This window comes from Thamnophis elegans, chromosome 13, assembly GCF_009769535.1.
Source record: "Thamnophis elegans isolate rThaEle1 chromosome 13, rThaEle1.pri, whole genome shotgun sequence".
Taxonomy (NCBI): Eukaryota; Metazoa; Chordata; class Lepidosauria; order Squamata; family Colubridae; genus Thamnophis; species Thamnophis elegans.
Window position 1 is genome coordinate 24611744 of NC_045553.1, and position 13478 is coordinate 24625221.

The following is a 13478-nucleotide window of genomic DNA, read 5'->3' on the forward strand; positions in this document are numbered from 1 at the left end:
ACGGCTAGTAAAAGACACCTTGGATACAATCCCAAAACAACTGGAGCACCACTTGAACACCATCAGCATTGAGAAAATTACCATCCATTGCAAAGAACAGTTTACATCCTGCAACAATACCTTTAACATGTGCATATCTGCCTATCCCAGACCTTTGGGAAGGACTTGATAGTGGGACAAAAATGCCAAATCCAGTCTGAATATCTGGCTGACTGTATAACAAAACATATGGAGAGTCTCAGTCATCCAAATCATGGTTGTCCCAAAGGCATTTTTTTCAAAGGCAACCGGACTTTGTTTTTCCTTGAAGATATTTCACTTGTTGTGGTCTGCTGTCAGCCTACAGAGCTGGCAGCAAAGTTGGACAGTGAGGAGGTTGGGGAGGAACATGGGCCAGTCCTGGAATCTGGGAAAGGCTCAGATGAGGGCTCTGTGTTGGAGGCAGAGACGGAGGCCAGGGCCATCTGGGAGTTATGTGCTGCCTACGGAGCCTCCAGAGTCGGACATCAGCAAGGCAGAAGAACAAGGGGAGCCTGTTCCCAGTGAGTGCATGTGCAGAACTGCCAGAAGGCAAGAACAGTTAAGACAAAAGGGGTGACTCGGGAGTAAGGCTTGGAGACGATTGGCTCCTCCCATAAGATATAAAGAAAGAGCAAAGGCACATGAGCCTTTACAGGAAGCAACTTTGTTCATTCTGGTCGGTTTAAACTCTGAAGCTCCATTTTGACTCTGTGCTCCGTGTGGCCTTGCAAAGCTAATTGGCAATTAGGTGTTCGGTAGCATTTCAAGGGAGATAAAGGTGGGTGCTTATCAGACTTATCCCGAAAGACTTTGGCAGACTTCTGTCGGACTCTTTATAAACTATAAAGAGTACTTGAGAGACCGCCTTCTGCCGATTACCTCCCTCCGACCGATAAGATCGCACAGACTGGGCCTCCTCCGAATCCCATCCGCCAGTCAATGTCGACTGGCGACTACACGGAGGAGAGCCTTTTCTGTTGCAGCTCCGACCCTGTGGAACGATCTCCCCGTCGAGATACGCACCCTCACCACCGTCCAGGCCTTCCGCGCAGCCCTTAAGACCTGGCTATCCCAACAGGCCTGGGGATAAGTCTCTAATTTGCCCACCCGAGTGTTGAATGTTGAATGCAAGTTGTGTTTTTATTACTTTATTTATTTTGTTCACATATTGTTTGTTTTGAATTGCACCCCCTCCCTAATGATTGTAAGCCGCCCTGAGTCCCCTCAGGGAAAAGGGCGGCCTATAAATCCTAATAAAATACTAAAAAAATACTATTTGTGACTCATTAAGGGCTGTGAATGAACATAATTCACAGCCGTTGAAATAAAAAGAGGGGTTTGGGGACTAAGCATGTGCTTTTTACTGTCTCAGGAAGCCTAGATCAGAACCTCACTTCTCATCCAAGAAATGTCTTCGGTTTCGAAGTTCAAAATCAAAGAAGCTTCTTGGATGAGAAGCGAAACTTCTGCAAGGAAAAATAAAGTCCAGTTGCCTTTTGGAAAAAAAAAAACCATCTTTGGGAAAATCATAATAATAAATCTCACCAGACTTTAAGCAAGACTACAAAAACTTGTACAGTTTACTAATTGTGCAAGATTTCAGAGGCTGGTTTGTTGATCAATATAGAATTATTTCCAGCCTATCCTCCGAAGACAGTGATCTACTACTTTTTATCTGCCCAAACACTGCAGTGTAAAAAGGTGCACAAACGAGCAATATAATCTCAAGATAGCCTCTTATAAATCTCCCAAACTCAGCGGACCTTGTCCAGGTAGTTTTGTAGGAATGAAATAGAGAGATACTCTTTACAGAACAGTGACTATGACTTGATATATAATATATCACGGTCTGAAGAAATACAGAGTAACATTCTTCCATAAAGATCTGTATTGAGTCAATAGCCAGTTGGCGTACCACATTAAAACCTCAGATGTGGCTCTATCATAGAATAAAAGTGGATTTAAGTATGTTGATCGAAAATTATATTTTAATTTTAAAGTAAAGGTTCCCCTCGCACATGCGTGCTAGTCGTTCCCGATTCTAGGGATGGTGCTCAACTCCGTTTCTAAGCTGAAGAGCCAGTGCTGTCTGAAGACGTCTCCATGGTCATGTGGCTAGCATGACTCAACACTGAAGGCGCATGTAATTCTGTTACCTTCCCACCAAAGGTGGTTCCTATTTTTCTACTTGCATTTTTATATGCTTTTGAACTGCTAGGTTGACAGAAGCTGGGGCAAGTAACGGGAGCTCACTCTGTTAAGCGGCGCTAGGGATTCAAACTGCTGAACTGCCAACTTTCTGATCGACAAGCTCAGCGTCAGTCACTGAGTCACCATGTCCCTTTTGGACAGCCTAGCTATTAACTTGGTAGCATCCTCCAGCTTCTTAACTATTAATAGTCTAGGCCAGTGTTTCTCAAACTTGGCACCTTTAAAATATGTGGACTTCAACTCTTTAGAAAATATTTCATTTCGTAAACCATGTTTAAGCTAACAATGCATAGGCATGCCATGTGCAGACTGTCCTTCACCAAGAGGGAGGATTTCCCTCTCCTTTATTAGGCTTTATTTCCAAAAGTTTTCTTTTTTTTGTGCGGGGAGCCCTTCTAAATTCTTTTGTTTTAATTCCCAAAATGAAAACTATTGGGAAAATGCAGGGGATTTTTTCCCCTCTATCCTTATCAAATGTGGGTTGTTGCCGGATCGGGTGAACAGGTAGTGGCGGTGGATCGGGCGAACAGGTACTAGTGGTGGATCGGGCGAAAAGGTAGTAGCGGTGGCAGGAGGCTCTGCACACCAGCCCAGGAGCTTCTGCATGCACCACTTGTGCTCGCAGGAGCGCGCCCGAACCAGTAGTAAAAGAATTAGCAACCAACCTCTGATCTTTATGTATTTTCCCTCCCTATCTTTCTGTTGCTTTTTCATTGTGTGTCTGCTTTAAGAAAAAGAGAAGAAGCAAGAAAGTGTAATGATTGATGGGTCTTTTGGTTATTTCACACTTTTGCAGGCAAGAGAATCACAAAACTTCTCTTACTGAAAAGAACCAAAGGTGTCTTTTTCTTGGCATATTAGTTATTTTTTTTTATTAAAAAAAATGCACACCAAAAATACAGCATTGTATAGCCAACAATTCAGAGGTGGTATTCAGCCAGTTCTGACAGGCTCTGGAGAACTGGTAGCAGAACATTTGAGTAGTTCGGAGAACTGCAAATACTACCTCTGGCTGGTCCTGCCCCCAATCTATTCACTACCTCTCTGGTCCCAGCTGATTGGCTGGGTCTTCTTTTGTTACCCTGCACAGGAAAATGGAGCTGAAAAGCAGGTTGGTGGGGTGGGGAGGGAATGGGGATTTTGCAGTATTCTTCCCTGGAGTGGGGAGGGAATGGGGATTTTGCATTATCCTTCCCCTGCCATGCCCACCAAGCCACGCCCACCAAGCCACACCATTCCCACCAAGCCATACCCACAGAACTGGTAATAAAAAAAAATGAATCCCACCATTGCAACAATTGTCCCAAACTCGGACTTATAAATGAAGAAGGATTCTGGGTAAGAAAAGTTGAACATGGTTGTTAAATGTTTTATGTTATACATTATTTTTGATTTATGAATTGGGAGAAGCAGGTAGTAGAGGCATCCCTCGTCCTTGTCTCTACAACTGCTTTGTAAGACATACTCTCATGACTCATGACTTCAGCAACAGAGGATACATTCCCTTCTGCTTCTCTCTTCCTCCTTCAGCTGCGCTTTCTCATATTGAACATTTATTCCTTAGATTTGACAGATTACCCCCCACCCCAAAATGGATTGCTATTGCTTTGCAGCTTCTCAGATGGCCAACTGCTCCATTTCTTCCTCTACTCCTGCATCTTTAAGACCTGCTGATGTTGGAAACTGTTTTCACAGCAGTTCATTTGTATATCAAGCTACCTTGCAGTAGGTCTTCCGCAGCTCAGAGGTTCAACATCTTGTTCTTTTACAATGGAACTACCAAGGTTTTAACCTAAGCCCTTCTACCTGTGCTAAAGCCTGGGTCTTATTCAGGGGTGGGATTCAGCTGGTTCAGACCTGTTCAGGCAAACCGGATATTAATTTTAATCTGGTTCGCTGAACTGGTAGTTACAAGGACCGTCTGACCCCGCCACCCTGCTCACCTCCTCCCCAGAGTCTCCATGTGGCTCGTTCATCATGCCAGGTAAGTGCAGGGCCTGCGCGGAAGCTCTGGGAGTGTGAAAAATAGGCTTACCAGAAGTACTGGAAGTCCAGAAATGGGCCTCCAGATGGCATCTAGAGCCCAGGGGAGGCCGTTTTCACCCTCCTGGAGGCTCAGGGAAAGCCTCTGGAGCCTGGGGAGGGTGAAAAACAAGCCTACCAGAAGTCCAAAAATTGGCCTGTTTCCGGCCTCCTGAGCCCAGGGGAGACCATTTTCATCTTCCTGGAGGCTCAGGAAACAACCCCAGAGCCTGGGAAGGGCAAAAACGCCCTGTGGTGTAGGAACCTGACTAGGCCACGGCCCCATGGCCACATCCACCTAGCAACCGCGCAAAGAACAAGATAGTCTCACAATCGTCTCATGCTCTCACCCAGATGCTCCACCACACTTTCTTCTCATTCCTTGTGTGGCCGCCTCAACTTTGACAGCTCATAATGGCTGTCTTCCTTGCCATTGGGTCAGAGGCTATTACTGGTGCTCCAGGGGATTTGCAGCTTCCATGTTCATGCCTGTAGGTTCCCCAATTCCTCACCCTCCCTACAAGACAGCTCCGATCCCTGAGGGGATCCCCAAAATGGCAGAGATATTGCCACTTCTTCAGACCCCCAAAGTTTGTCTGCATACTACTGTGACGCTGGCCACACCTTACACCCCTGTTCTATTGATGGAATACAGCACAGCTGTAACTGGGGAAGTCAATTTATTTTCTCAAGGTGGGCAGGAACAATCTGACATCACTATGTTTTCTGATGTAAGGGAGGTCACCTTAGGGATCCATCCAGATCAAGTCAGATATACAACAAAGCAATATTTGCAGGTTTGGGACCCATAATCAATTCCCTCTGTTTGTGGCACTATTACCCAATGCCTCTGAGGCCTTGAGATTGTGTTGCTCAGCTGCAACTGGGACTCTTTCCCAACAGTAGGCATAAACACCAGGAATGATACATCGCAAGCTCTTCTTTGCCTGTGGGGATCGTGTGGAAGATAGACATCATTTCAGGAGGCTTGAGATGAAATAAATCTAGAAGCTCATCACTAGTCAATTACCAGAGGGCCACAAGGGGCCAGATAAAGCTAAGAGGAACAAAAGACAATGTGAGCCTCATAATGCTTGTGATTGATGCAACAATCATTTGCTAGAATTTATTTCTCCTAGCTTTTTCCCCCTCGGGATGAAGGAACACATTATTCAATTTTTTCTTTCTTTCGTGTTTGCATTCAGAAAGAGGCTTTCAGGAAGAATGGTTTTTTTTTAATCAATTCCAATAGGAAGTGACCTGATTCACAACTGGTGGATTAATGAGTGAATTGAAGCTTATTTTAATCTGGAAAAGATTGGTGTTTAAATGTATCAATATGAATGTCCAAGCCCGCCTTTTGAGGAGAAGAGCAGGTGTTTAAATGTGATTTAAATGAAAAAATATATTTCTGTTTTTTTGAAATGCAAATGAATGCAAAGACAAGGTAGAATCTAATTTTCTTGAGCTCCAATTCCAATTCCATTTTCCACATTTTCTTTCTCTAATAGAGCAGGGATCTCTGAACTTGGCAACTGAGACTGGATAGTCACTGGTCTGAAATTGTATAGGTTCTCCTGCTTGAGCAGGGAGCTGGACTAGAAGACCTCCAAAGTCCCTTCCATCTTCTGTTCTGTTCTGTTCTATTCTATTCTATTCTATTCTATTCTATTCTATTCTATTCTATTCTATTCTATTCTATTCTATTCTATTCTATTCTATTCTATTCTATTCTATTCTACTCTACTCTACTCTACTCTACTCTACTCTACTCTACTCTACTCTACTCTACTCCTATTCCTATTCCTATTCCTATTCCTATTCCTATTCCTATTCCTATTCCTATTCCTATTCCTATTCCTATTCCAAACTTCAACTCCCAGAACTCCTCAGCCAGCCATTCTGATTTCTGGTTGAAGTCCACATATCTCAAATTTGCCAAAGTTGAAAAACACTGTCCTAAACTAATGCTACAGGTCCACATTTCCCTGCAATTAGACAGCCTCTGTCATCGCAGTTCCCATGTGCCTGTGCTAATCTGTTAAATCTTTGCTCTCCCCAGTAAAAAATGCATCATTAAAAATTTTATAATAGTACTATGATGATAGCCTAGCCAGCCCAGTTTGGCTTTGACTCTTAATTTTCTTAGATTGCAAGGGACAGCTGCATCTAATAAATCAAATCTCATAAAATAAGTTGCCAAGCATCGTTTATGTTGCCTGCCTGGCTGAAATACCAGCATTTTAGGATAGCTGAGAGGATAACCTGAATAACACTTTGTGTAACTGCTCCTTTCCTCCTTTCTCCTGTTCAGTGGTGTTGATTTTCCCAGCTGCTATGATAAAACTTTATTCATGTAGAGTATCTTTCGTTTTGCTTTTACAATACAATAGCAGTGTTGGAAGGGACCTTGGAAATCTTCTAATCCAATACTCTGCCTAGGCAGGAAACCCTATATCGTTTCAGACAAATGGCTATCCAACATCTTCTTAAAGACTTCCAGTGTTGAGGCATTTACAATTTCTGGAGGCAAGCTGTTCCACTGATTCATTGTTCTAACTATGAGGAAATTTCTCCTCAGTTCTAAGTTGCTTCTCCCCTTGATTAGTTTCCACCCATTGCTTCTTGTTGTACCCTCAGATGCCTTGGAGAATAGTTTGACTCCCTGTTCTTTGTGGCAGCCCCTGAGATATTGAAACACTGCTATCATGTCTCCCCTCGTCCTTCTTTTCATTAAACTAGACATCCCCAGTTTCTGCAACCGTTCTTCATATGTTTTAGCTTCCAGTCCTCTTTGTTGCTCTTCTCTGCACTTTTTCCAGAGTCTCCACATCTTTTTTACATCGTGGCGATCAAAACTGAATGGAGTATTACCAAGGCATTATAAAGTGGTATTACCAAGGCATTATAAAGTGATATTAAGTGGTATCACTTCACGTGATCTTGATTCTATCCCTCTGTTTATGCAGCCTAGAACTGTGTTAGCTTTTTTGGCAGCTGCTGCACACTGCTGACTCATATTTAAATGGTTGTCCACTAGGACTCCAAGATCCCTTTCACAGTTACTACTGTTGAGCAAGGTACCACCTATAGTGTACCTGTGCATTTTGTTTTTGTTGCCTAAATGTAGAACCTTACTCTTTTTACCATTGAATTTCATTTTATTAGATAGTGCCCAATGTTCAAGTTTGTCAAGATCCTTCTGTATCTTTAGCCTATCTTTCTTTCCAGAAAAATCCAATTACAACCAAAAAAAACCCGGAATAATATATGGAACAAAATGGCACAGTTTTAAAGAAACAGGAATGCCGACCTTTTAGATAAAAAGTAAACAGCTATCAAGGCAACAGATAAAATCACCGAACATGCCCCACTAATAGATAAGAGCTCAGTGAAAACATACTATGGGGTGGGGGTGGGGGAACTATTTAATTTTTGGAAATATTATTCCTGAAAACCAGAAGAAAAGAATCAAGATAGCCGTTTGTTTAGTAGGATAGCTACTCCAGGGCTAAAAGACTGTGTAATCCTATAGTGAAATAGGCAATTCCTTATAAACCAGGACCTGGCTGTTCAGAATCAAACAGATAATACCTTGAAACTGGCTTATTGGTAAAGTGGTTCTGAAACCTGTGGTCGGTGGACCCCTGGAGCAGAGGTGGTATTCAGCTGGTTCTGACAGGTTCTAGAGAGCTGGTAGCAGAAATTTTGATTAGTTCAGAGAACTGGCAAATAGGTTGGCCCCGCCCCCACTGCCTCCCAGCTGATCTTCTTTTGTTGCCCTGAACAGGAGAACGGAGCTGGAAAGCAGGTTAGTGGGATGGGGAGGGAATGGGGATTTTGCAGTACTCTTCCCTGCCACACCCGCAAGCTACACCCACAGAACGGGTAGTAAAAAATTTTGAATCCCACCACTGCCCTGGAGGGCCGTGATATCATCACCTCGGATCTAGTGTTGGGTTCCGGATCCCGTGCCAACCAATACTGTTGGAAGGCACCCAGCGGCATCCACATGGACAAGCACAGTACGCGCATGCATCTTACCACCTCCGTGACGCTCCAGCTGCTCAGCGGAGCTTTGCGCAGGGGCTGTATGTAGTGCGAAAGCCTTAAAAGACAGGTAAGGAGCTCGGGCGGGGGGGGGCCTCCGGAGCACTGTACCAGAACGGTATCTGGTGCTCCCAGCAGACTCCGGTACGCCTGTACCGGGACGTACTGCCTGCAACCTACCACTGGTTCCTACCAGTTCAGACTGGTTTGGCTGAATCAGTTGTAGCTTGGTGGCCAGGACGCTGGAATAAGCAGTGATCCAGGCCTGCCGAATTGCTTCTCCCGGTGGCGCTGTAGGTGCCACCATCTTGTTTTTGGCTTCTGCGCATGCACAGAGCAATTGTTGTTGTAGTGTGCATGCATGCAGAGTGTGCATCAAGCATGCATGCACAGTGCGTATCAAGCATGCATGTGCAGTGCACATCAAGCATGTGTGCAAAGTGCACATCAAGTGCATAAACAGCGCATCCCTGAGCAAACAGGCAGTAGCGGCTACCGGAACTCACCACTGCCTCAGTCCATGAAGTTACAATATGAAACCAAGATTGAACTATTGCTTCTATTAACTGGGTTTAATACTGGCTATATTTGGCTATAACTTTTCATAGAATACAGATAATTGAACAAACTTTGTTGCATTGCATTTGTGATAAAATTAAAATATGTATATTTGGTACTAGTCCCAAAAAGAAAAGTGGTGTTATTAGCCATCAAACCTCAAAAACACACTTTTCCCAAAGGGTTTCCACGATTTTGGCCCTACTACAATGCTTTTAGCACCCTATTCCGCCCATTCCATCTCTTTCTCTGTATTGGATCAGTTCTTTGAAGAGTCTCAATCAATTGTGAGTGGAGGAAATACAAAAATAAGAGACCAAGTGGATAGGTCTATGGGTGGATAACAACCAAGTCAAATAAGGTTGCATCAGGCTAAAAAGAGAAGCTGTTTCTCAACTCACACATCGTATTTGGACAGAACATCACAGTCACCTACAACACTGCACCAAAGTTACATCTCCTGCCTCCTCTTTCTCCTTCTATGTGCAAAATAATCCATCACACTTGAGAAAGGAGACAGCTAAATTATTCCAAGAATTTCCTCATTTTTTTTTTACCATCTTCTCAAGCTATGACAGCTACGGATCAACTTGGAATTATCCTTCAGGCTGAGTCTTTCTCTGAGCATTTCTGCCCTGCTCATCCCTTGATGCGTTCTTTCTCGGAGGGTGTGCGATTCTGAGAGACCAGTTTTCCTCCAGTTATTCTTGCAATCTGGCATAGCCCCTTGTGAAAATAGCATCCAGGACTTCAAGGCAGAGCTCTCCAAGCAAAACCCTAGGCTGGGCAAATCTTCAAGAGACTGACTTGATTTGAAAGTGATTTTAGAGACGATATGAAGAGTTTTCACTTACTGTACAAAAGAAGCTAAGAGCTACAGTTGCAAGAAAAAGTATGTGAATCCCTTGGGATTACATAGAGTTTTGCATGAATTGGTCATAAAATGTGCTCTGAACTTCATCTAAGTCACAACAATAGACAAGCACGTCCTTCATGATAAAATATACCAAGATTTAATACATAACCACATACTGGCATTTCATTTACTTATTTATAAAATCCTCCATTAACATTAAATACTCATATCCTATTCTAGCTAAACATCCATAATATTTAATACCAAAATTTTCTAATCCTCCTTTCCAAATCCTTGTTTGGTTTGGTTTGGTTTTGGTTTTATTGGGATTTATATGCCGCCCTTTTCCCTGAGGGGACTCAGGGCGGCTTACAACCACAGGGGAGGGGAAGTGCAAGGTCAAAACAAACACTTTGTGAACAAAAGAAAAATAATAAAACACAACTTTCATTCAGCAATCAAACACTCGGGCGGGTAATTGGAAGCCTATCCCCAGGCCTGCTGGGAGAGCCAGATCTTGAGGGCTGCGCGGAAGGTCTGGATCGTGGTGAGGGTGCGGATCTCCATGGGGAGCTCGTTCCATAGGGTCGGGGCAGCAACAGAAAAGGCTCTCCTCCGTGTGGTCGCCAGTCGACATTGACTGGCAGATGGAATTCGGAGGAGGCCCAGTCTGTGCGATCTGATTGGTCGATTTAGGGAGGTAATCGGCAGAAGGCGGTCTCTCAAGTACCCAGATCCACTACCATGGAGTGCTTTAAAGATGGTCATCATTATCCTGAAGCGCACCCGGAGACCAACAGGCAGCCAGTGCAGCTCGCGGAGGACAGGTGTAACGTGGGCGAACCGAGGTGCGCCCACTATCACTCGCGCGGCTGCATTTTGGACTAGCTGTAGTCGCCGGATGCACTTCAGGGGCAACCCCATGTAGAGCCCATTGCAGTATTCCAGTCTAGAGATCACAAGGGCTCGAGTGACTGTTGTGAGGGCCCCCCGATCTAGGTAGGGCCGCAACTGGCGGACCAGGCGAACCTGGGCAAATGCCCCCCTGGTCACAGCTGACAGCTGATGGTCAAAAGTCAGCTGTGGATCCAGGAGGACTCCTAAGTTGCGGACCCTATCTGAGGGGTATAAAATTTGACCCCCCAGCCTAAGCGTTGGTGTATTAGCCAAATTATTGGGGGGGAAACACAACAGCCACTCGGTCTTATCCGGGTTGAGCACCAGTTTGTTAGCACTCATCCAGTTCTTAACGGCCTCCAGACCCCGGTTCATCACGTCCACCGCTTCATTGAGTTGGCACGGGGCGGACAGATACAATTGCGTATCGTCCGCATATTGATGGTATTTTATCCCGTGCCTCCGAATGATCTCGCCCAGCGGTTTCATGTATATGTTAAATAGTAGGGGGGATAGGACCGAACCCTGAGGTACTCCACATGTTAGGGGCCTCAGGGACGATCTCTGCCCTCCTACTAACACCGACTGCGACCTGTCCGAGAGGTAGGAGGAGAACCACCGCAAAACAGTGCCTCCCACTCCCACCTCCCGCAGTCGTCGCAGAAGGATACCATGGTCGATGGTATCGAAAGCCGCTGAGAGGTCTGAGACGTTGTTTACCATTTACATCCAATTCTCTTATATTACACACACACACACACACACACACACACACACACACACACATAATTATCATTATCCTTTCTTTATTTAGCTATATCCTATATCATAACATTTTCCCCCAATAATTAAAACTTAACTGTGTCTAATTTTGTTGTTATTATTATTAATAACCTTTATATATAATCCAAAAGGATTTCTAGCCTTCCTTTCATGGGTAACATTCAATATTCATATCCAATTATTGCTTATCATAACATTTCACATTGTATACATTACTATCATTAACATTTTTTATTTAACTATACCTATTGTCACTAAATTTAACTAAGTTTAGCTAATTTTAAATTATACTCTTTCATCTATCAACCTGTATCTTTCCAATAGCAAAACAATCTAATGTCTTCTGCCATTTGTGGATCCAGTCCTCCAAACATCCTCTTGATCAAATCTGTATGGATTCCTTTTAGCAACTCCTTGCTTGTAATATCTCTCATGTAGTCTTGACGCCCTCTTTCTGTTTCCTTATTCAGCTTGTCTTTGATTATCAACAGCGTTATCAAATATTTTGCAAATAGTATTTCATAGTCCATAGATTCTTTAATGTTTTCTTCTTCTTCTATGTCCTGTCCTTTGAAATGAATTTTCTCTTCATTTAATTCCTCTTTCAATATTCCATTCTTTCTTTTTTCAGAAATAAACCAATTGCCATGAATATCAACAAGTTTAATCTCTTTATATTCGTCTTCCATTTCAGTTTTTTGAATTTCAATCTCCTTATTTTGTATTTGAAAAACATCCTCAGTTTTTTCATCATATTTTATTGTTAGATGCTCCAAATATTCCAATTTTCTCTCAACTTTTTCCTCTGTATTTAATAATTTTTGCAGTTCAGAGACTCTGCGTACGCCATATTCATACACAATTATTTTCTCTTAGAAGGTCAGCAAGATTAAAACATACATTCACAAGCTCTCTGTAAGTGAAAACAAACTTCAAAGGGACAGCTATGGAATCTTATCAGATCTTAAGCCAAACAGCCAGGCAGTAAAACCTTGCAATGCCGAAGTCAAAACAATCAATCTGTAGCTTGCAGAAAGTCACAAAGAAATGTTAGAAGAAGAAAGATTAATCCATCCATTTGAAAAAGGTTTGCTGAGATTCAATCCATGTAAATAGCATTTAAAAAGTAAGATAACCACTGTCCAGAACCATTACAAAGATCAAATTTGCCGCTAAATTCTTCTATTCTTTGATTTAAGTTGGTTTTTAGATTTTATAGGCAGTCCTTTTTTTAAAAAAAACAATAAAAGTTTCTCAACAGATGAAAACACTTTCTTTTTCCACATCGTTCCATTCTGAGGCTGCCCTGACTCGTCAGTCTTTTGACTGGAATTTTTATTATCAGCTCGAAGATCTTTTCTTGCTTCTTTCAGAGATTTTGCGATATCCCTGAGATCAGCAAGACGTAATCTTCCTATTCACCATCTCTTCGGGATGATTTAGGTCCGTTGGGACCCCACATTAATAAAAGTGTCGACTGTGATCTCAGAGCTTTGAGATCGCACGTCGTCTCATCACGGCTTTGGCCACCATCTTGATTTTTGGTTCTGTGCATGAACAATCTTCATTGCAAAAAGGTGATTTTTATTTCTTTTTTAATGTGCACATGCGCAAGTCTTTTTAGGTGTAAATTATGCAAATGTGCAGAGTGCATGCATGCACAAAAGGTTTTGCACACCGAACCAGCAGTAATGCCGTCAGCAACCCACCCCTGATTGAGAGACAATGCAAGCTAATAATTGGACAGTATTCTTCTCTTAGAAAGAGATGAGCAATCTGAGTCCCTCTTGGGCAAGTAAAAGACAGAAGAACACTCACATTTTCTGACCGAAGCTTCTTTGCAGGACATCCTCCATCGATGGGGTGGAGCATGTAGTAAAGGCGAACTTTGCTTGCATGTTTCCGACTCTGTGGAGGAAAACCAAGGAGCCTTTTTTCAATGAATCAAGCCTCTGTCAAGAGCATGAAAGCACATGTCTTGCTCTAATCCTTAAATTGTTACAGCTCTCTTTTCTTAGGTTTGAGCGACAGTTTAACTTCCCAGCCTGTTTTCTGGGTAACAAACATGGGTGACAAGCCC

General features: G+C 43.1%; 1 protein-coding gene across 1 annotated transcript in view; it reads right to left on the minus strand.

Moving 5' to 3' along the window:
• ZMAT4 (zinc finger matrin-type 4) overlaps positions 1-13478 on the minus strand; it is a 221447-nt gene that overhangs the window by 171601 nt on the left and 36368 nt on the right. Inside the window, exon 2 of the mRNA XM_032229465.1 lies at positions 13217-13306. Coding sequence (XP_032085356.1) covers positions 13217-13306 — 90 coding nt within the window. The remainder of the gene's footprint in view (positions 1-13216; positions 13307-13478) is intronic.